The sequence below is a fragment of the Drosophila willistoni genome (assembly GCF_018902025.1).
Source record: "Drosophila willistoni isolate 14030-0811.24 chromosome XL unlocalized genomic scaffold, UCI_dwil_1.1 Seg141, whole genome shotgun sequence".
NCBI classification, from domain to species: domain Eukaryota; kingdom Metazoa; phylum Arthropoda; class Insecta; order Diptera; family Drosophilidae; genus Drosophila; species Drosophila willistoni.
In genome coordinates this window covers 641,095-665,929 of record NW_025814052.1, presented here as the reverse complement: position 1 = coordinate 665,929, position 24,835 = coordinate 641,095, and the positions used below count along the sequence as shown (strand labels likewise).

General features: G+C 36.8%; 1 protein-coding gene across 1 annotated transcript in view; it reads left to right on the top strand.

The window, feature by feature from the left end:
- Positions 1–24,835, top strand: part of LOC6649021 (carbonic anhydrase-related protein 10) — a 40,180-nt gene that overhangs the window by 3,436 nt on the left and 11,909 nt on the right. Inside the window, exons 2-4 of the mRNA XM_023179482.2 lie at positions 18,964–19,014; positions 22,610–22,746; positions 22,952–23,164. Coding sequence (XP_023035250.1) covers positions 18,964–19,014; positions 22,610–22,746; positions 22,952–23,164 — 401 coding nt within the window. The remainder of the gene's footprint in view (positions 1–18,963; positions 19,015–22,609; positions 22,747–22,951; positions 23,165–24,835) is intronic.

The window sequence follows — 24,835 nt, the reverse complement described above, 5'->3', positions numbered from 1 at the left end:
CTACTTGTTTGCCTGCCTGCCTGGCTGCTTTGCCTGTTTGTTTCTTTCGTTTTTGTAAGCTGCATTGCAAAATCGTTTGGCATAAATGGAAATATGATTGCCTAAGCAGTTGCTACTACTACATATATATTTGATCATAAAAACAATCTCAGACATGCCCAAAATTAAAAAATAATAAAGGATACAATTTTTGGGAAACAAAAACACCAACATTGAGCCTTACTTGACCACATTTATTTCAAATGCATATCTAATGCGTAATTTTATTGATGAGAAGAATGAATACCAACAACAAATTTCTAGAGAAGTTTGTGTTTAGAATTGTCCTTTTTGCCTCCTTGATATGGAAATGCAAGTTCCCGTTGCTATCACAAATCCGTACCTGTTAAGTCATTACAGTCAAAGAGAATTAGCCATATCTAGTTCAGACAGACTGCTCAATAAGCCATGATGGAGACACATAAAACAATGACGAGTCTAACATAATTTCCAGCACTTAACCATGGCCAGCTGCGTTCAATTGATGCCAAAGACAAGGGAACCTAAGGGACACGTCTGTCTGGTGACAGTTCAAAAACTCAAATATCCTCCCACTAACAAAAAAGAAAAAAAAAAAAAAAAAAACAGAAGCAATCGGGTCATGCATTTTTACGCTTCGCTTGTTTTCAAACTGATTTCAATCTGTTTTTGCTGTCTTTCGATCTGGCCCCGTCTGTCTCCTGCCATGGTTTGCTCCTTTCTCGCCGCCTGTCATTGTTTCATTGTTGCCAAAAGTCATTGTTCCTGCTGTTCTTACTGTTGCTGTTGTTGTTCTTGTTGTTGTTGTTGCTGTCGTCCTCATGGCCTGCCGGTCATCATCGTCATCATCATCATCATCAGCGTTGGCATTTTGCTTTCAATTTGCGGCCAGCATTGAAAACAAAGAAAAGCGAGAAAACGAAAAATTCCCTCGAAGCGCTTAAGTTTTTCCCGTCTCATGCGCGCTAATGAAAAGCTGCCGCCGGTTGTTGCTCGAAAATTTGTTCATTTTACCTACAATTTTCGTAAAAGCGAGCATACTGGACATATTGGTCAAGAAATTATCGAATGAGTGAAGTCAATTGTAAGCTGGAACAAATATAGAAAAAAACTTCAACCATTTGTTTGCTTACCTTTTATACTTTACTTTGTTTGCTTCTCCGATAAAAACTATCGATCTTAGGTTTTGCCATCTATTGATCTGAAATCTGCATCTGAAAGAAATTTATAATATTTGCTCAGTGATCTAACATTTGCTTTTGTTTAAAAAATCGTAATGAAAGTACATAAATCAATTGAATATACATAGATTTCGATGTAACAAATTATATATCGACATCAATATTTGATAACAGCAACTATCGATATCGATACAAATATTTGTATATTGTCCAATACAAACAAATAAAAAAAACATGTTCCGCCATCTGCCATGGGGATATTTAGCTTCGATCTGCAATGTAATTTTTTTTTTGTTTTGCCCTTTCCCATTGTTTCTGGGTAAACTGTTGTTGTTGTTGTTGGTGCTTTTCGTTTTTGCGTGGACAATGAAAATTAGCAGCACAAATAATCAAGTGCAGTTTTAATTCTTCATCTTCTCTTCATCTTCATTTTTAACAAAACAAAGGAATAATAGCCAGAGACAAAGGCCAAACAGAGAAGACGAATTTTGCCTTTTCCCCCATTTTCTCAGTGAAGTTTTTTTTTCTTTTGCTTGTGTTTCCTTTTTCTCTCTTTCGCTCTCTCTCTCTCTGTCACACACACACACATCTTTTCCTTTTGGGTCCCCTTGCTCGGTCGGTCCAGCAATGTGGTCACAAATAATTGGCCCGATGCCGTTTGACGTTAAAATTTTATTGAATTGGCAGCTGCAATTGGCAGTCGAAGAGGTCAGAGAGTTCTAAGCTTTTGCTTAATTGTTCCCCCGATAACTGACGGAACAAAAGCAAAAGAAATACGATAGGCAAGCAAGGCGATGGTTCGAAGGGGGTGGCGGTGGAATGTCGGCAAAAAATGGCGACGAACCAGAGGAATGAGGGGCAAAATGTTTGCATAATTCTTTTGTGCTTCGCTACGCCTTATTGAAGAAATAGAAAGCAAAAAAACGAGTCAAAAGAAAAAAAACACACACACACACACAAGAGAAATGTGAATAGGGAATGAAAAAAAACTTGGCCAATAAATGAACCCCACTTTGGATCCAGACATAACAATTTTTCCTACACATATGCACAGTGTGTGTGAGTGTGTTCACTTCTAAGTGTGTGTGTGTGTGAGTGTGAGTGTGTGTGTTCATTATTTACGGCTCATTTGCTGGTGGATTGTAGAGTAGTAGACGGCAAAGGGCAGAAGTGGCAAAGTTCAATTGGCTCGTCTCTAATTTGGCGTTTTTAAAGTGTGACAGCATTTTACGCTTAATTTGGCATTGATAAAATTTCGGAAAATCAAGGCCTAGGTAGAAAAACACCTGTTGTTAACCCACGCACACATACATACGTGTGTGAGTCTTCCTATGTATATTGTGTGTGTGTGCTTGCGTGCGTGTGTGCCTAAAAGCAGGCAACACATTTTTCAACTCACAGCCAAAACACAAAAGCACTTCAGTCAACGCACCCAACAACACCAACAACAGCAACAAGAACTCCAACAACAATAATAACAATAATCATAATAAAATGTAAAAGCCCAAGAGACTAAAAGACAACGTCAAGCACACACAGTGGGCACAGTGGAACCAAACTGATAAAACTTGTTACATATAAATCATGTTAATGTGAATTTTAACAAAAATAAAATCTCACCTGAGCAGAAAATTTGCATTTGACTAGAGAAAATCTAAATCTATTGAGTACGATAAATAGAATAGTCCAAGATGAAACATACACAAAAAAATGCCAAAGGACATATAAATATTGAAACATTTGTAAGCATTTTTAGCCTACTGTATGCCAATTGGCTAGAAAATCTGGTCAATGCGAAAAGAAAATACAGAAAACGCTGACATTGATACGTTTGGCAGTGCGTGATGTTTCTGCCGGCTGCTTAAATTTTATGATGTTTTGTCATTTTTGGTCTCAAGAGCCTCAAGAGCATCAGGAGCTTCAAGAGCATCATTCCTACATGGTAGAGCATCCCACAGAATGCTACAATCGACCTAAAGGTATTCCCCTGCAGAGTATTTTGTTGAATGTGCCGCACAGGTGACGGCAAATTGATGCTGTTATTGTCGTCCAAAAAGCTGGAGAATGGGGGGTGCCAAAAATGTCGGAATGCCAAAATGCTGTCAACCCCTCACCATATCGCCTTTTTCTCTTGTCTCCTCACTTCACTTGCCACTCGCCACCTTGCATGGCTCTTTCTCTCTGTCGCACTCTGGATGGTTGTCATGTCAGGCGGTCATAACCATTGACATTCATACATAATGGACTCATTGATATTCGCAGCTAGAGCAAAAGAGCAACAACAAAATGCCAAGTGGCTTTCGACGTTTTACGGTATGGCAGTGGCAAGGAGAGGAGTGGAGTGGAGTGGAGAGGAGAGGAGAAGGAAAGAACCAGAGAAGGATGTTAGGGAGTGGGTGCGTTGAGTGGCTGAGGTGGTTGGAGGTGGATGGAGGTCGTTTATTGTTAGCGTTGTCGTCTTTGGGGTCATAACAGTAATTGCCAACAAAACGAGTGATTAACCTGACACACACACACACACACACACACACACACAAACACATATGAACTGCAGTTGGACAACGCCCCACATTTGCCTTTTGACCTTGCCCATGGGCTAATGTTGCGTTTCGAGCTTACAGTTGTGGGTCTTCAAGAATAGAAAACTTAAAATTTATTTACATGGACAAAAATATAGCATTTTCAACTTATTCCTCTTACTCTATCAAGTGGTCTATGTCCAATCACCCAAGAAAAATACTTCAACAGGATTAAAACTTTAATGATTTTTCTTAGAAATTAACATTTATATCTTATCTGAGATTTTGTTATCTCGTAACTAATTTCAAGAATTTTAAGATTTTTAATTTCGTAACTAATTTCAAGATTTTTTTTATATGAATAAATATTGATATATAAATCTCAACAATTATTGAAGGAATTAAAAGCAATCGATCGTAATACAAGAGATCGACAATTCAATATAAATAGTTTCAGTTTTTAATACTTGCAGAAACAGAAATCTCATTTTATTTGGTCAACAAAAAAATTGTCATTTAAATGCCATAAAATCGATAAATGAATTGCTTCACAAAGTCAACTTTCTCTAATGATAATTTATAATTAAATGCATTCGAAAGCTTTTTAGTTTTTTTTTTCCACATTTGCAACCGAAATTTACAATTAATCAATTGATTTTCGACTCAAATGCCCATACACAAATTTATATGCATATAAATATGTTTATTAGAAGCGAGGGCCACTATACAAGTATTGGATACTCTGGTCTCAATGTCAGTTCCTTTTCCTTTTACTTAATTCCGTTTAATTCGTTAAATGTTTCATTGTTTATAATACTTATCTTTGGGTGTGACCTATTTTTTAACATAAATATTTGAATTGATAGTAAAAAAAAATGTTGCATGCATTATTTCTGCCTTTGTTTTTGGTAACTAATTGAATGACACTCGTTAGATATCAATTAAATTGCTTTTATCGCTTTCTGATTCGGTCAATTACAAAATTTTTGGCTTAGATTTTATAATTTATGAAATTTGTGAACTAATTTAATTATCTAACTACTCTAAGCAATTTTATGCATTAAATCAAATTAAAATAGTTGCGTTTGAGTTATCCAACCGCCCGCTCTTCATCACCAAAGGTATCTCTAAAATATATCCTTCCATTTATTGCTATCCTTTTCTTTGCTTCTAACTGGGCTTCTGTCTCACTGATTTGAAATGTCCATCAGGCAAACAAGCAAATCACTCAAAGGGGATCAACAAATTTGCGCTTTGATTTTTGTGCACAACCAAACAAATTATTGAGCATTTGTAGACAGGCCCAGACACTGACAAAAAAAAAAAAAAAACAAGAAAAAAATACAGAAAAAAGGGGGAGAAAAACTGGGTAAAATATAGACAGACAGAAATGTATCTGTGTCAGTGTGTGGGTATGAGAAAGGATTTGGTGGCTGTGTGTGTGTGTGTGTGTGTGAAGGGGAAGCCTTCTGTGAGGTTCAAATTGGCTTAAAAATAACATGTTCAGTTCATGGGTTAACGTATTAGAAATTGCTAGTGGGTCTTATGGCAAGGCCAATTGAAGTAGGATAACGAAAAATGTAAGCATCTTAAAATGAAAACAATTTACGAATTAAATTTAAGTAAAACGAAACAGAAAGAAGCAACTAGGTCAATTAAAGGCCGATTGAACCATGATCTATTAAAGAGAAATTCAAACTAAATAAATTTAAAATATTGAGCATTGAACAAAGTAAAGTGAAGAACAATGAGAAGATACATTTAAACTAGCAAACCAAACTTAATTTTACATTTGGCATAACAAAATACATAAATCATAGTTAGATTGCTCTTTAAAAACATGGCAAAAAAAAAAAAATAAATCCAACAACATATTTGTCTAGGCTAAACATTGATAGGCGTTGAAACCAAATCACAAGTTAGTCCATAGACTGCATTTTTCGTTATTAGGATTTTCCTCACTAGAGAGACAGAACGCTAGACCAAAAAGGGGAAACAAATGAAGAGAGAGAGAGAGAGAGGGCGGAATTGGAAGGTGGATAGAGTACGAAAACACTTGAAATCAAATCGCATTGCCATTAAATTTGGCCAACGAAGCATAACTCTGGCAGCCAGCTACTTTTACCTACTGACTACTCTTTCTCTCTCTCTCTCTCTCTCTCTGTCTCTCTCTTCCCCCATTCGTTTCCAATGCCTTCACCGATTCCAATCACATTTCTAAGAGCTCTAAAACGAGAAGAAGATGAAACCCTTTTCTAAATAAAAAAAAAAAATGAAAATGGCCAAAAAAAAAAGCAACCAGTCGGCTCGACTCTTCCAATTCCACACATGTTTTGCATGCAAAACTTACCATTTTGCCTTAGCCAAAAAACCAAAAGCCAAACAAACATCATCAGAGGCAGCCAAACATCTTTCGGACTCTAGTCGTTCGTGCCGGAAGTAGTAAGAAAAAAGAAAAAAAAATCGAAAAGAAAAAAAAATTGTTTCTCAAGCAAATTTGTTTTCTTGTTTTTTCGTTTTCCTCGTTGTTTTTCTTGGCATTTTTGTGTGTGAGTGTGTGTTTCTTTTTTTTTTTTTTTTTTTGAATTTTTATAAAACGTACTTGTGAGCCAATTTTATTAGCAACAAGCAAAAAGAAAATGGCAAAATGGAAAAAGAAAAACTGCAGCACGCAAAGCAACGTCGTCAACGTGCAGTCAAAAAGTTGTAATTTTAATTTAGCTTCTGCTCTAACTGCCTCAAAAGACACAAGCCAACTGAAGCAGAGAGGTGGCTAGTACTTGATGAGAAGGGCCAGAAACAAGACCAAGACCAAGACCAAGACCAAGGCGTTGAAAAGCCACAGAAGTTGCACGTGCAACAGGGTATGGATAGAGCAAGGATGTGCAAGGAGAGCAAGGCACAAAAGTAGAAGGGGTGAATAAGCTGTAAGTGAAAAGAGAAATATTTCTACATTGTATATGTATGTATGTATATTTTTGGCCATTTGAATTTTTCATTCAATTTTCATTTGAGTAAGTAATTTAACCAGTTTACTAATTCTTAAATTCCAACTAACTTAAGCTTCAACAATGTCAAAGACTGCAAATGTTATTTAAGATGTTTTTGCATTTTTCTCTATTTAAGTAAAATCACTGTCCATCTTGCCATTCCTATTAAGCAATAACTTCAGTAAGCTGATCAAAATGAAACTTCGGTAATATATTTGTAATAAAATACACATACATCTCAATAGTATGCTTTAGTAATTTAATATGAGAGATTTCTACTTTAAGTTTTCAAACACCTAATTGTAGTAACTTAGCTAACTAACTGAATGTAAATCACATTTAGATTTGGGCTGACTATTTTAATTAGCACATAAAACAGTTTTGAATGTCAATTAATCAATTAAATGAATGAAATATTTAACTATTTATGATTATGATAAATTATATGGCACCTTTTGTCTTATATTCTGTACTAGTCTCAGAATATTATGTATAAAGGGTCTAACAAATAACGAAATGTAGAAATATTCTTTCAATTTAACTCGATTGGGTTAGTAAGTGAATTTGCTGAAACTATTTTGTACAAGTGTAGAAAAATGTATTTTGCTTCATGCTGTGCCCTCATATATTTATGCCCCAAAACCCTTTTTCAGTTTTTTCTTCCTTGATTTGTTTTTTTTTTTCTTAGCTAAATAAATAAACCACAAGGTCGTCAGCCTTTACACACATTATTCCAGGCAAACAAACACACACACACACACTTTTACATTCACCGTAACGAAATGGCAAAAAATTGGCATAATTTCCGTGGCCTTAGCACAACAAATCAAGAGGCACATTAGCGCCACCTGTGTGCGCTTAGATGAACTAGCAGAACCCCTTTTTTCGTTGTTGTTGTTGTTGTTGCTGCTGGTAATGTAATTTTCAGTAGGTATCGCTGCCTGACTGAAAAATCAGCAAGCATCGATTTCTGCAACGTCGACCAAATGAAACTGAAACGAAAATAAAATGCCAATGGCTCATTTATCATGGCCTCACACTACACAAACACACAAACACACACACACACACACACATCCATAAACACAAACCTCGCACACACATGCTAATACTGGAGTCCTTGAAAGTTTGCTATGCCACAGTGAGGCAAAAACCAATCAAATATCTGGCATTTTATTTCTTACCTACATTTATAGGATTTATCAAGCTACTAAAGTTGACAATTCTGACCGTTATTTGCGATATAGAATCTCTTATGAGACTAACAAATAAATATAAAATCTATCAATACAAGATTTATTAATCAGATAAATCAATGTTGGATCTTTAACGATCAATTTTGAATGATTTTTCGTATTGTTTTGTGTCAGTGTATTGCCGCACCATACGGCTAGCATACTGTAGCATACTTTTCAGCGCCATGCCACAAAAACCGCCAAGAAAAATGTGCCACGCGGCTAATGAAGAATGTGTGTGTGTAGGAGTTAAGGCATCTCATCTTGACGCCAAACTTTTTGCCACAGAAAAAAACTAAAATCCCGAGACCCCGAAATATCCAAAAACCAAAAACGACGACGTCGACGACGACGAGGACGTTAGCGACTTTGCTCCTAATGATGATTTCAAAAAAATGGCAAACATTTCATTATTTCGGTGCTTCTATTGCTTACTCCAAAAGTGAATGCCAAACACTATGTGTGAACACATTGAGTGCATTAGAATGGGGCTGGAAATGGTTTATGATCATTCATTCAGTCAGTGATTACAAAATGAATACATTTCGATGGGCATTTCGCCATGATTGAATCATGCACTTGAATTGCACTTGCGTTTTCGTTCTTGTATCTCTAGAATCCAACATATAGATGAGAAAGTAAGAGCGTAAATAAGGGGCGGGGCGGGGGCAATAACATACGCTCAATGCACATTTTAAATGGCCAAAAACAGCAATTGAGCCTTCAGAATATATACACAGTATAAAGTACCAACGAAAAGTAGCCAGTAGATGAAAGTGAAAGCAGCCAGCCAGTAGGTTGGCTTGGCTTGGCTTGGCGGCAACAATGAGCCAAAGGATGCTTGAAGTTTGTGCACCCCACTTCCACTTAGACTAATTAACTGAGCCATCACTCGGACAGGGCTCTGACTCGGACTTTGGGTTTTGTACACTGAAAACTGTATACTGGATGCTAGGGTGGATGCTGAGTACCTGGAGAACAAGCCAAATGCGATGCAACTTTAGCCTCTCTCGTGCTTGGGCTATGCTGCTGCTGACGTTGCGTGGGCTGTGGTCGGTTGTACGGTCTCATCCGGTCACTCAACGTTGACTTGCCGGGAGTCAACCAACAACATCATTAAAACTCCTGAGAAGGACATCCAAATGGAGTTCGTTTTACTTTTTAGTGTTTGCAATCTCTCTCTCTCTCTCTCTCTTTTTCCCTTTAATTCTAGCTGTCTCTCTTTTTGGCCTTTTGCAGCCAGTTGGCAGCTGCATCAAGAGCAATATTGACCGAGATAGGAAATGGACTCCAAAATGTCCATTTACTAAGCCAACGACAATTTGGCAATACGCCTTGTAACAAGTAGAGTGCTAGTAAGAATTTAAGTTGCTATCACTTATAACTTTAGTTTTATGGATATCGATTATCGATTATAAAGAATATACATATATATGCATACATATATCTAATTATACATTTGCAAAAGATCGTATAATACCTACTTTTATATCTTTTACATTGTCTTTTTAATTTACGAAAATAAGTAAATTGCATTTGCATTTATAAAGTGGCAACATTTCATTCTAGTTTAAAGTACACATTTTGCTCACATTCTTATCTTTTGGTATGTTTCAAACATACCCCTAGACATTCTTGGGAGTTCGGAGGGGAGGCGATTGGGGCATGTTAAGTTCTTTCTGGCTTTTCCTTTCTTGTTTTGTTGCATTGTGTAACCCAAATGAGCAGAATGTCTAAAAGGCAACTTGACAATAATGAGTACTGCAGCAACAACAACAACAACATCAACAACAACAACAACCACTGACACAAAAGATACAAAAATCGTAGTTGTAGATGGCAAAGTCCTTGAAAAAGAAGCCAACAATCATCATGGCAACAGACGGAATGCTCCACCTTGCAAAGTGGTAAATGTAAAAGGTGGCAAAATGTAGCAACAAATCAAAGTCAGTGAGAAAAAATTACTCTTACATCTGACATTTCTCCCATTTCTCACTCTCTTTTGCTCTATCTCTCTCTCGCTCTTTCTCTCTCTCTCTCTCTCCATCAGGCTCTCTGTCATTCTAGGTATTTATGTAATTGCAACATTTATTATTATTAAAATGCATGATATTTAAAGGCTTTCAACGAAGCCCCAAACAGCGAAATATGTAATTATGAAATACTTGGAAATTTTTTTCAAGCGTTGAATTTTTTAAATTCTTTACTTTACTTGCATCTCATTAGCCTTCGATTTTCACCTCTTGTAAAACTTCCGTCCCTTTATTCCACCTCATTTTGCCACGTCCCACTTTTAATCAGATACTCCCCAAGAGAGACATAAGCGGCTTTTAGTCGTTTTGTGCAAGAAGCAACTTTTGCAACTTCCTTCTATATAGGGTATATACCCTAGGCCAAAAAAAAAAAGAAATTGAATGACATAATTTCAGAAAATCAACGAATCAATTCGTCTACGAATCCTTTAAGCAAAAGTTGTTCTACCAATTGAACATTTTTAGAGTTTTCGAGTCGATTTACTTCTGCTAGTAGAGTTGTAGGGTATCTATATATGGGATAGGTGGGTGAAGAAAAGCAAGAATCAGGAATCAAGAACGAATACATGAAACAACCTTTCTATACCTTTTTGGTTATCGTTGACTTTGACACGTTTATTGGCATTTGGAGAAGTGACAAGAGTAGCAATAACAGAAGCAAAAATCAACGAAAATGAGCTCACAATACTTTTTTCTTTCTATTTTCTTGCTCACTGCTATAGTTTTTGTTCGTCTTTTCTTTCTTTCCTTTTTTTTTTGACAGGTGTTTGGCGTGCCATTTGTTACACACACACACAGCGTGAGAGAAGGGGATGAGGGCGCCAGGTGTGTGGTGAGGGGTGAAAAGCACAGGTTAACATTTCAAACGGAAATAAAGAATTGTTGAATATGGCAACAATATGTTTAGAGCACGGATTTCTGTGGCAAACAAATTGACACAAAAAGTAAAAAGATATTACAGAAAAAAAAGACTTTTATTTTAAAACTTTTTAAAACTCACTGTAAATATTAAATTTGGGAATGGGAATTCATTTGCACTTTAACCTTTCGGAAAACATATATTAATTCTAATGGGTTTTATAAAAGTCATTTTTTTGAGAAATAACTGAGTTTTTTTGTGTCAAGTCCTTCAGACATATTGAAGGTGCTTAAGCTTAACTAAAATGTCATTCCAATGGCATTGATGGTAAAACCTTTTTTACTGTCTTCTCTGTTAAACTCAAAATGGATGAAAACTAAAGGCTGCGCTTACTTAAGCTTCTGTGTGTTTATGAAACTCGAAATTTAAAGTTGCATGATATGCCTTTATGATGATTATAACCGCACCCCATATCTGTCTTTAAGCTTCTCTAACTCTAAATCACTCCAATTTCCATCCCCCTCGGACTAAGACCCACTCTACTTCATTTTATCCGACTGTTTGCCATGTTGCCTGGTGTTTTTTCTGCCCATTGTGCAAATGCACTTAAAGCGCCAAATGGATGTTAAAGACAGAGATAGAAACACAGAGAGTGAGAGGGAGGGAGGGGAAAGATAGATGTAGTTTGGTTGAAAAGGGAGGTGAAAAAAAAAAAACAAACGGCGACAGGCCGCATAAAATTTTAGTACTGTGTACGTAATTGAAATGGCATTTACCATTAGCCAGAGGCAACTGTGGAAGGGAGGCCAAACAAAGGCGTGGCCCACACGAAACCAAACCGAGACGAAAACTTAATAAAAATCAAAGAACGAGGTGTGGCCAGGCCAATGGAAATGAAGTAAAACGAAGAAATAAAACAGCGAAAACAAAAAACACCTCCGAACCCAAATTGTATAGCAGATCCTTGAATACCCTTTCATGGCGAAGGCTATCGGTCTATTGAATAAATACAGTGAAACAGCAGAAACCGACCAGAGGCAAGTTAGTGGGCATTACAGGCCAGTCATTTTAGTATGTCCCCCCGTTTTTGGAGTGTAGGGTATCATTGAAACAGTGCTTCTTTGGAAAAAAAGAGCGTAACGATAGAAATTAAAAGCCAAAAGCGACAAAAACAGAGGCGTGTATGGTAAGGAGGGGGTGGTAACCAGGCAGCCGCTGGGTAACGTTAAGGGGAAAGGAAAACGACATTGATTGAAAGCTTTCACTTGCTTGCGCTTTTAAAAGTAACACAAACTCCATACATGTATGGCTCCCCCCTCCTGCCCCGTGCTACTCGTTCGCTGCCTCGGCTCCTTGTCCAGTCGAGTCCTGGCCAGCCCCTTTCCTCTTATCACTTGCTTCTCCTTCGTTTGGTAATTTGCATATTGCTCTTTTTTTCCAGTTGTTGGGGCTGGGCAAAAGTGTGAAGTAAATGAAAACTAATAAACCAGGCAAATGAATTGGCCTCGGGCCGTACAAATTGATGACCAAAAAGATTCACAAAATATATATGTTTGTTCATACATATATCTTACAACACGCAAGTGCTAAATCTGGCAAATACTTAGAAATAGTTAACAATTAAAGGCTTAATTGCAACAAGCTAGGGGTTCATTTGATATCTCAATGGTCGATAACTTGTATGGGGGATCGATCGATAACTTCTATGGAAGATAAAGAACAAAACTTACGAACTGAATGGGAGAGGAATTGACACGAACATTTTAAACTTGATACATATATGTATATTTTTGCAAGATTTTATACCACACAAATATATCAAAACGATGAGATTTATTCCATACATTTAATCCCTCCGAAGTAGAAGCGGAATCACCAGAAAGACGTATATATCAAAACCCAGAAACATAATCAATATTTTCTTTTTTGCTTGACATTTTATTTAAAACTTTTTATATAGTAAACTTAAAGGCAAGACATAGGGAGAAGAACAAATTGAAACTTAAAGGGACATTATAATCAACTAGAAATGTTAAAAGGTTATAGAAACATCCATTTGGTCGAATGGGATAGGCATTTGAGTTCATTGTTCATATTTTTATTTTTGATTTCAATTTCATAGTTTAGGCCCTTTTTCTCGGCTGCCTGGCTCGCTATCCATCTCCATTTCCATCGGGTACGTTACTTTCTCTGGAGGTTTAATTTCCTTGGCGCGTTGGCAACGCAAATTTGCATATGACAAGAGCTTTGTCATTCATAACCCTCCGCCCCCCTGGCCATCACAAACACACACACGCACACACACACACACACACACACACACACACACACACCATATATGATGATAGTGATAGATATAATCAAGTTAGGCAAACATAAACAAAATATTATGTTACCCGCAAGCAAAGCTGATGTCCTGATGTCCTTTCCTCACATGCCATGTATACCACTAGGCGACACCAACAACAACAACGAAAACAATCAGCTAAAATGGCAAAAAAGAGGCAAAGGAAAAAAAATGAACCCGCGACAGCGTGACTAAAATGCTCACGTCAATCCTTTTTTCCAGCCACCTTACCAAGTCCCTTTCGGAGTCCGTTTTGTTGCCATTGTTGTTGTTGCTGTTGTTCTCCTTCTTCTTGTTGTTTTGGGTGCGCCAGGACGCAAGAGTCAGAAATGTTTACATGCTTTTTTATACCCTTTTACCCATAAAGTAAAAGAAAGTCCATCATGAGCTTGTTTGACTTCGTCAGCAAATTCATTATACATATATGTATTCCTAATCAGATACTTTATTCGATCTCTGATTTCTACTTTTCAAATAAGGAATCATATGTAAAAGAATTCTTATTATTTATAGTAAGAGCCACCAATCAAATGGACTCAATTGCTTACAGGGTATTTTGAGGGTCGAATATTCAACATTAAATAGGACAAATTTTTAAATAGACAAAAGACGATGACGAAGAAAGCAAAAGAAAAAAATAAATATAGGCAAACTTCAGGGTGAGGAAAACACCAAAAAAAAAAAAAAAAAAACAAACGAGTATAAAGTAAAGCAAACAAAATTGAGCGCAACTAAAGTGTCACCATTAATTTCCCTCGGCATTGTAAACAAGCAAAGAAATAGAAAACACAGGAAGAAACAGAGGCAGCGAGACAAAGCCAGAACAACAAAAAAGAAGTGGCAAAACGAAATTGAAATTGAAAATCATGAGGAAAAGCCAAGGACCAAACGAAGTAACGGACCAGAACAATTAGCACGCAGCCCCAATAACCATAAACGGAGGGGGCCAACAACAATTAGCCAACAACTATTTTTGCTTATTGGCTTTCGAGTGGGGGCCGCCAATGAGATGGTGAGAAGGGGGCGAATGGGGGGGGTGTGGCCCGATACGCTCTAGACATCCATGCAGACAGAAAGTTGTCAATGGCAACACAAAATGAAATGAAAATGATAAGAAAATTTCATTTGTAATTAATACTAAAAGGAGCGCTCACACACAACACAACAAGGAGCAGCCACAAAAGCGACAAACCACAAAACTGTAAGGGGTAGCCCACACACACACCAGGTGAGTGGCTTTTTTTAAGATAGCCAAGTGCAGGTTTTAGTTAAAGTTACCTGGCTGCCATGACGTTCCAATTTGATTTCAGTCTCTTACCTCCATGTAGCCATACAAATTTGCCCCACATTTTGTTGCCTCTTTTATGATTGCGTGAAGCCATGAAACAAGGACCACAAAAATACTTATACATATACATATTTATAAGAACTAACCTTTATACATAAAAAAAAGAAACTATGACCACCAGAACAAAAAAAAAGTAGTTAGGTAAGAAAGAAAGCGATCCAGTGAACCATTTTGATTAAATAATTTGATTTATTGTACAATATTATCGGGAAGAGATAGGATTTACTTTTTATTTAAGTCATGTTTTCTTTCAGACAAAAAGTACGTTTCCTTAGGACTTAATGCAAATAACAAGGATATACTCTTATGTTTCTTTCCTATATTCCTTCGACTGCATGTTGGCTAATTTTAAACCGATTTTAAAAAGTTATCTAATAGTTTGCCCAAAAACTGTAATTTCTTTAAGCAATTATAAACTACTATCGAACACTGTCATACGGAAAATTAATCTTGGCAATAAATCTTTAGTTCCATTGAAGTTTTTACCTATCGTAAGTAACTTTTATCTCTGAAAAAAACCACTTGACTAATTCTGTGGGATATTGAAATAAAATGTAAACTACCTGAATAACAATCTGAGTGTAAGTATGTTTTCCGTTTCATTATAAACTTGTTCTTAGACCCATTAGAAGGAACTCCTTTAGCTGATCGTTGATTGGAAGGTGAATCAGTCGTTTTATTGAACATTTTCGATCTCGGTACAGGTAAACGAAATACACAGTTTCCATTGCATTTATGCCTTTGTTTTTTTTTTCTTTTTTTAAGCGATTTGAAAAGTTTGCTCTCCATCTCATTACTTTTCGCTTAACAAACTATTTAACAGAAAACAAAATGCATTTGTTGTTTGTTCTTTGTGCTAATAATTTACAAATGTTGCACAACTCATTCACCATTTTTACACAGACAGAATGCAGGCCACGCTAATGGCTTTACGCTATAGAGAGAGAGATGAAAGGATGGAACGATGGGAGGAGGATGCGAGAATAAGAGGTGGGAGAGGATGGTCGGGTCAGGATCCGAGTTTTTCCAGTTTCTCGTTGCAGCTCAATGGATTTCCACAATACCATTAAAATGAAATTAAACTTGAAGTGAGCAACGGCAACAAAAGGCGAGGTCATGTAAATCTGTAACCGCGGAACGCTTTTTTATATTTTGTTTTTGTGTTCTCCCTTCTTTTCTTTTTTTTTTTTTTCATTTTCAACAGTGGAGCAACAATTTGTCGATGGGCGAGAAAGGGGTTAAGGTGAGGTGGTTGGGTGTTTGGGCGGTTAGTTGAAAGCTTTTGTCGAGCACTTAGAATGACGTTGAGCATTTAGAAATCCATTAATTTCAATCATTGCCCATGACTTTGCGATATTATTATTATTTTTGTCGATATTATTGCTTCTTCTTTGTAACATTTTTTTTCCTCTTCCTCAGCTCGAGCCATATTTCAAAATCGATGGCAAAAAAGAGTATAAATATGAGTATGTTGCACTGGGCAAATGCAACAAAATGAATTTAGTATCAAATTAAGTACCGATAATATTGTCTCTAATGTAAAAGTCCGTATATATTTAAACTAAAGAATGCATAAGAAATTCGAACTAAGAAACTTCTTCCACAACACTTTCTTTTACGTCTATTGATAAATTGTCAAATTGTCGATTAATCCTACATATATTTCGATATTATATTGTTTTAATTGTGTCTTATAAACGATATTGTACTGTATCGATATAATATATTGTATAAGTATTTTAGCTAACTAATATTTATACCCTTGCAAAAAGGGTATATTAATTTTGGTCAAAAGTGTGCAACGCATAGAAGGAAGCATCTCTGACCATATAAAGTATATATATTCTTGATCAGCACGACGAGACGAGTTCAAATAGCCATGTCCGTCCGTCCGTCCGTCCGTCCGTCCGTCCGTCCGTCCGTCCGTCCGTCCGTCCGTCCGTCTGGATCAACGCAAACTCCTCCTAGACCGTTAAAGCTACAGAGCTGAAATTTTGCATGTAGACTTGTATATACTGCAGGCGTTGTATATCTCGGATTCAGCGGGATCGGATCACTATATCATATAGCTCCCATACAAATGGCAAAGTCACGAACAGTGACTTTTCTTAATAACTTCGTTATTTTTTGAGCTATTGTCGTGAAATTTAATATTGGTGAGTTTATTACACATATAAATGATCATGCCAAATTTGATCAAGATCGGGTGACTATATCATATAGCTACCATAGGAACGATCTTTCGAAAACAGTGACTTTTGTCAATAACTTCGTTACTTTTGCCGCGATTGCTTACAAATTAAACATTTGTTAGTTTAATATATCTGTAAATGACTGTGCCAAATTTGATAAGGATCGGGTAACTATATCATATAGCTCCCATAGGAACGATCGGTGGAAAACAGTGACTTTAATCAATATCTTCGTTATTTCCTATGTAGGCCGTTCTTTCGGAAACATTAGCCTTTTTAGCTTAAACGTTTTTCCACTTTGATGGCTTTAGGTAAGGAAAGAGTTACCATAAAAGTTGCAAGGGTATACAAACTTTGACGCGGTCGAAGTTAGCCCCGGCCCTCTGGTTTTTCTTTATTTCAAAAAGTTTGATGTTATGTTATCGAAAATTTGAATGCAATGAGAAACAAAAGCTTAGATTGAAATTTCATGTTCTAGATTAAAAACGTGTTCTTAGAAATTCAAATTCAATATCAGATCAAAGTACGTACAATAATGGGAAATGTAGAAATGGTAGAACCCGTAAAGACTGAATTGCATTAGCCATTGCATTTCTTGTGGCCAAGTCTAACTCTTTTAATGACTCAACATTTCTTGACTTTGATTTGAATCCTAAAGGCGTTGGCCTGCTTTCCCCCCCCCCCGCCAAGTTTTCGCTTTTTTCCACCTAGTTTTTCCTCCGTTTTATTTTTTTTTTGTCGGCTGTCAAAATAACAAAGTGTTTCAGCTTCGAAAGCTAGCAGTAGCCTCGCGGGCGTACTACCGGGTCAGGGGCCGAGGTGGTGTTAGCGGTGGTGCCGGTGGTGTCAACGTAGGCGGAGTTGGTGGCTCGAATCCCAAAAAGCCAAAGGCAAAAAGTGTCGATGAATGTTAAAGTTAACAAGTGACGGAAGTAAATTTACAACGCGAGTCGAAAAAGTGAAAAACGTTTGCCGAGGGCAAAAACCAAGCAAGAAAAACGAGAGAATATACAAAAGTAGAAAAAAAACAATAAAACAAAATTAAAAAAGCAAAAATCATTTCGAGAGAGTGCAAGGCAAAAAGTTTTGTACTTGATATTAAAAAGCCGATTCTAGTATACCTAGTGAATAATTTTGAATTAAAATTTTAATACATATTTCTAAAGTTTCTAATCAGAACTAATAATAAATTAATGAAAATAGAAATCTCATGTTCCACTGTGTTGCATTAATGGCGAGAAGCAAAGGGCGTAGAGTAACATTTTGATCTGGAATCCCTCAGGTCTCATCTGTGGACGGAAACGGCTGTTGGTAATGATCAGAGTGTTGGCAATTACTCCCTTAATGTACCCTCCCCTACACACTATGGCTACAGGGTAATGGAAAAGAGGAAAATGAAGTCAAGCAGAATGACTGTGGTATTTGGGTGTGTGTATGTGTGCGCCTTCGAGCAGGCAATGCTTTTTGTGTGTCCAAGTGCATAGTGCAGACAATGCACTGAAAATTGTTCAAGTTGTTGTTGTTGCTGTTATTACTGTTGTTGGCGGCACTCAGTTGCTAAGTTCTTTCGTTTTTTTCTCTTTCTCTTGTTTCAATGGCAAGCATGTAGTTTGTGGATATTAGCCAAAAAAGGCAACCATGCCTAGTGATGGCACGATAATCATATGATGCGCAATAATCGATTATTTTGTACAATCTTACTATTTAAATGTATCGAAAAATGCCTTTCATATATTTCAATCGATTAATGACTCAAATAATCGCCTCATGGTTTCCAACATTTTGCCACGTTTTGTTCTTAAGAACTTAGTTTTTAATATGAAACTGAAACATTCTTTTTTTAAGGCACGTGCTCGTTTCACGGAAAAGAGAAACCACTACTCACGTGTTCAAATTACTTTCTCTTTATGGACTACCATTGGAGTACCATTTTTCAATAGCTGCAGCTTTTAAATGATAAATTTTAAAATATTTTAAATAGGACTAAATTGAAAAAAGAACATCGTTAGACCAATCGATTATTCTCATTTCTTTTCGATAAATCGTAAACGCACTTTCGATTAATCATGTGATTTAATAATTTTTCATGCGTAAATGCCTCTTAGTTTAGTTATTGATCATTCACAATATTTTGTGACTACTTCAAGAAATATATGAGTATGTTTGGTTAGGATATTTAGGCTAATGTTGCCTATGTTCTTGAATTATTCATATCAATCTCTTTTGTTACTTTCGTTACAGTTCTATATGCAGTCAGTTGGGAGGAATGGTGGACATACGATGGAATATCGGGTAAGAAAAAGATAAGCTACAATGCACGCACACATATATATGTATAAAGACAACTTTATCTACCTACCACCATCTACATATATATACATATATGTATGTGTGTAGGTACATACCTTTGGTTTCTTCATAAATGTCAAGAAACGAAAATAACAACAAAGTAAAATTTAATCAAAGCTCTACGTAAGGCGACAACAATAACAATAACCGTCGAGCGAAACTTCAACAAGCAGCAGCACGCGCCACACTTGCAACAAAGTTGCGCGTTAAATAACCTAGCATACTTTTTGGCGTTAAAAAGTGAGTGAGAAAAAGATGCAGAGCGCATAAGCGGGAGAGCGTGAAACAGGAGCCAGATGCATGCACCTGCAAGCGGGTTATTTTTTTGCTTGCTTTCTTTCTTTCTTTCTTGCCCGCCTGTAAAACGATTTTCTCGGCGGACTAAAGCGAAGCTCTCGGAAAGCGTGTAACTGGAAGACGCGAAGCCGATTTGCAGCTGTCAAATGGAAAAAGCCAGACAAAGTATGGCAATACTTGAGGGAACCAAAAAAAAAAAAAAACCGAGCTTGGAAAAGGCATTTGGAGTGCTAGTGGAGAGGGGCTTATAGAAGGGTACTGGGAAATGTGGCATAAGAAACTTTCCTTTTGCCATTGTCTGGCGCTGAAACGTGATAAGGCAAAAATGTGGAACCTAAAATGCTTTTCCAAACAAACACACACGTTCACACAAACCAATGCACGGATGAAATTTTGTTCACAAATGTGTCACAAGTCGAATCCGTAGGTCCATGGAGATTAAGTCCAGACAAACGAAAAACAAAAAAAACAAAAAGAGACCAGACAGAGAGGCAGACCAGACGTAGATAAGCGAACCCATCTTCTACTCTCAACCTCTCTCTCTCTTGCTTTCTCTTTTTATCTCTGGAAACCATCTCTCTTAATCTCATTAGAGACAACGGCAACGCCATTTGCCCAAGACAAATGCATAAATAAGTTCAAGTGCTTTGAATTTTGAATTGGATTTGCCAACCAAAAGTGCAAGCCAAATGCATGAGAAACACCTGCATAAGAATAGAATTTGAAGTTCATTTCCAAAAGTTGCAATACTCTTTCCATAATAAACTTAACAGTTGATCCTAGTAGAAGGAAAAGAACGTCATTTATCGATTAAATGGCATTTAAGAGTTGAGCAGCTGCACTCACTTAAATTTTATCGATAACAATCGATCGAAATAAATAACTTGTAATCAATAACTATATGGACGTAATTTGTTTCCCTCAGCTTAATTGATTCATGTAGTGCATGGACTCTGGAGTGGTTTTTTCTCGTTGGTTTTTGCATTCTCTAGTGACTTGTAACACGTGTTGTCAACAAATTGCAACCGAAAATCCAGGCAAACTTTGTGTCTCTTTTGGCATAAATAAATTTGCATAAGCGCATTGCATATATGCGATAAAAACATACACTGAGAGATAGATAGCGAAAGAGAGAGAGAGAGAGAGAGAGAGAGAGAGAGAGAGAGAAAGAGTGAGAGTGTATGAGAGAGAAAGAAAGTAACAGCAAGCAAGATGGAAGGGGACAACTGAACATTTCTCTCTAGAGCCACAGTTGCAGTTTCAGTTCGTGCCACTTGTTTAATGTGATTTACACTCGCAACGAGCCAAAAAAAAGGTAACCAACCAAACACACACACACACACAGACACAACAAGATAATATGGCTAAAAGGCGAAATGTAACCAAGCGAATCGTGTTGCATACCTTAAGGCGCACCCAGCCACCTAGTCAGCCAGCCACTAATGTTGTTAATGGCTGCTAAAATCGTTTGGCAATTGCCTCATTGACTCGATAGACATTTCCTTGGAGCTGCATGATACCGCAGAGGAGAAGAGATGAATGTACACGAAATCGAGGAGCGGCCAAAAGAGATGGCTATACCCATCTCTTTTGCTGGGGTCAACAATCGTTTAAACGCGTGTACGTGGCATATCTATGATTGAAGCTTTTGATTACGGCTTTAGCAACCTCAACTCCACCCCCCACCCCCAATATGTATGTATGTATTCCAGGCTGTCCCACAGTACTCCACTTCATGGGCTAACTAAAACGTGTTGAGCAGCAAACGCGTTTTTATGGTGAGCTAAATGCGATTCTCATGCCACAGAGATGAAAGTATTTTCTTTCATTTCTATTTTACTCTACTTTGCCGCCATATCCTGCATCTTTGGGTTAAGGAGACTGTGTATATTAAGATGATCTAAAAGTTTTTAGTATGCAGAACAAGTTTGTCTATCTTATTATCTTTGAATAATGGAGATCAATCACTATCAGTTCGCTATTTCTCTAGAGACTCTCAACATTTTTGCAGACTTTGCATTCATTTAGCCATTTTAAAGAATGCTCTCATTTCTAGGGTAACAAGCGTTTGAAAAGATAAAAGCAGTAGAAGGTTATAATTCTATTCTAATAATAGAAATCTTATTATTCAACTGATGTGAGTCTATAGAAAATTATTATCAAATTATATTTTTTGCAAGAGTTGAGATTTTGACTTAATTTCAAATTGCCATAAATTAAATAAAGTTTTAGTTTGCCAATGAAACAAGGCAAGGGGAAGCCACAGGCAGTCAGAACTAGAGTGTGCCAAGGAAGCAAAATGTAGCCCAAAATGCAAAATTCACCCATCCCAACCCAACCCAATTCAACCATCAACTATCCAACATCAGCAGCCCCCATCATCACTGTCCGACATCCACATCGCTTCTTTTCTATTTGCGAAACCGCACAAAATTAAAACCGTCAGAGCCTTTGGATTTTGGCTTTGGCTTTGTGGCCATGGACAGAAGGAAAAACCAAAAACCCCAGAAATAACCAGGCAAACACAGCCAACATAGGTCAACACCTATGGAGCTTTTCAAATTTTCTGGTCTTCCACTTAACTAGAGATGAGAAAGTGTCACAAAAGATTTGATTGGCCAAAATCCGGAAATTAGATATTTATCGTAACCAATAGAGAGATGATTCAGTTAATAACCCAAGCGGAAGCGACTAACTATAGTAAGGAAAAGATTTGTTAGTAGTTTTTTCCCAGCTTTAAGCTTACATTTTGAAATGCACACTTTTGTATCCTTTCCCGTATGAATGATTCAAAAGATTCAAAAATATTCTAAAATACTTTATGCTCATCTCTAAACTTTAATGGTTCTATTTTCTCATTGGATGGCTTGGTGTAAGCCTTCTGGCCAGTTATACCAGTTTGTGAAAAGTTTTTGCACCTCGTTTCAAATGGAACAATAACTGCAACAACTGCAAAAAATAACTTTTTGCATAGTTTGTGGCGAAAAATTGTTCATAAATCTTGGCTGGCCATTGGACCGTAGAAGCGTGGAGATACTTGAAGGAAAAATAAAAACTAAAACTAAAAAAAAAAAAAAAAAAAAAAACAAGCAATAACATTTGCCAGATGGGGAAAAGTGCAACTAAATTGTGAATTGTTTGCAACGTATACGAGAGCTAATGAACTTGTACACAGAGTTTTTGCATTTTCTTCTGCCTAATTGTTGTGCTTTTTGTACTCACCCCGCGCCTCCTTTTCTAGGTCCTGCATTTTGGGGTCTAATCAATCCAGAATGGTCATTATGCAATAAGGGACGTCGCCAATCGCCAGTGAATTTGGAACCACAGCGTTTACTTTTCGACCCAAATCTACGACCCATGCACATTGATAAACATAGGGTAAGTATTTAAAGTAATTTGATATAGATCTGACATTCAATTATATGAGAAAAAATAATGCAATTAATTGAATGTCCAATTTTGCTAGCTATTTATGGAGAATGTTTCAATTTTGAGTTACTTGAGAAAAATCTTTAAAAAGGTTTAATTAAGAAATGAGAGAAAAATAACAAATATTCTTTGATTTTGATCGTCAATATTTCAGATAAGTGGCCTAATAAGCAATACGGGTCACAGCGTCATCTTCACCGCTGGCAATGATACAGTTGCCAATTACGATGGCAATCAAACGCCAGTTAATATATCTGGCGGACCATTATCGTATCGCTATCGTTTCCATGAGATACATATGCATTATGGACTGAACGATCAGTTTGGCTCGGAGCACAGTGTGGAGGGTTATGCATTCCCAGCTGAGGTGAGTTTACATCACACTGTCACACCTGTTTCCCCACCCCCCAACGCCCACATCATACATATACCTACTATCTACCCAATGTCAATTTCAATTAGTTTACTGTCCGAGTGGGTGCCTAAATTTAGCATTAGACATTTTGACACTTGTGAATGCCATTTGGGCACACAATATTCTATTTATTCAGTGCGTGTGTTTTTTTTTCCCGTCTTATGTGTGTGTGTGTGTGTGTGTGTGTGTGTGTATGTCTGGCTCCATTTTGGCTGTTGTCTGTCAACAGATTTGTGTGGCCCTCTTTAACAATTCAATTGTGTGAACGAAGAGTAAGAGTGTCAAGTTTGTCGCCCGTTGTCCTTCTCCCTTCATGGCATTTTCAACAAGACTTTATTCTTTTCCATTCTCTCTCTCTCTCTCTCTCTCTCGCTCTCTCTGTCTCTCTCAATTCATTCTCATCTCATTGCCCTCTGCCCACGATGTTCTCGTCATTTATCCATCGCATTGTTGTAAACTTGTTAGCTCTGCCTGCTCAAATATTTATACAGATAAACGAGCGGAAGTGTATTTGATCAGCATTTAACGTAGCAAATGTCGATTTGTCGCAAAGTCGCAAAAAACCTCATTCCACCGTTCATAGTAAACTTCTTGTTTCTTGCCATATTTTCCCCCCTCCGTTCGGGTGCCTTTTTGCTGTTTAAAGCAACGCCAGCAGGACGCCCACGACCCCAAGGAGCACAAGTAGAGAGAGAGAGAGAGCGAGAAAAAACACAAAAGGAAAGAAGTCAACGACTCAGAAGTTGGCCCTGAAATGTCGTCATCAGCTTTCACCAAGTTGAAGTTTTCTTTTTTTGTAGGTGTTTTGTCTATTTTTTTTTTTCAAAGAAAGAAGAAGAGGGTAAAACTATGGGATTGAGTTTCAGTCAGTTTTTATGTCAGCATATAGAATTTGATAATAATTCGAATAAATACTCTACGTGAACAAGTCAGCATTCAATAATAATTTAAGTCAATTATAAGATTTAACTCAATTTCATCACAAACATTTTTTTAGATTTGGAATAGGAAACTATTTCTCAAAAATTTTTACAAATTCATTGAAATATATTTTGCAAAATCTTTAAGATTTATTTTCTAAAATCAAGGAGTAAAGAAAATGTTTTCATCATTAGTTCAAATTGTTTAATTATTGATTAAATAATAATATGATTGTTGCTATCCCAATCGACTAATAAAGGTAGCGACTAGCTGATGACATATTTGTAAAATATTACTTTTCATCATTTTAAATTCAAATTCTAGGATATAATCTGTTTTATATGATCACGATCTTTTACAGCAAACTGTCGCAAAAAGGAGGTTTCAAAATTTATTTGGAATTTGTAATAAGCTGGACTGAGTTTAGCAATTAAAAAATTTATTCATGGTCTTGGAATATTTATTTTATTTACACTATTTTCATATTAATATTAGTATATTTATTGTTTAAAATGACGACGACTGAAACTGTCACCTTAATTGAAAAAAAAATTTTGAAATATTTTCCAGCTACGTTATTATACCCTTGCAGAGGGTATTATAAAATTGGTCAGATGTTTGTAACGCACAGAAGGAGACGTTTCCGACCCCATAAAGTATATATATTCTTGATCAGCATGAGAAGCTGAGTTGATATAGCCA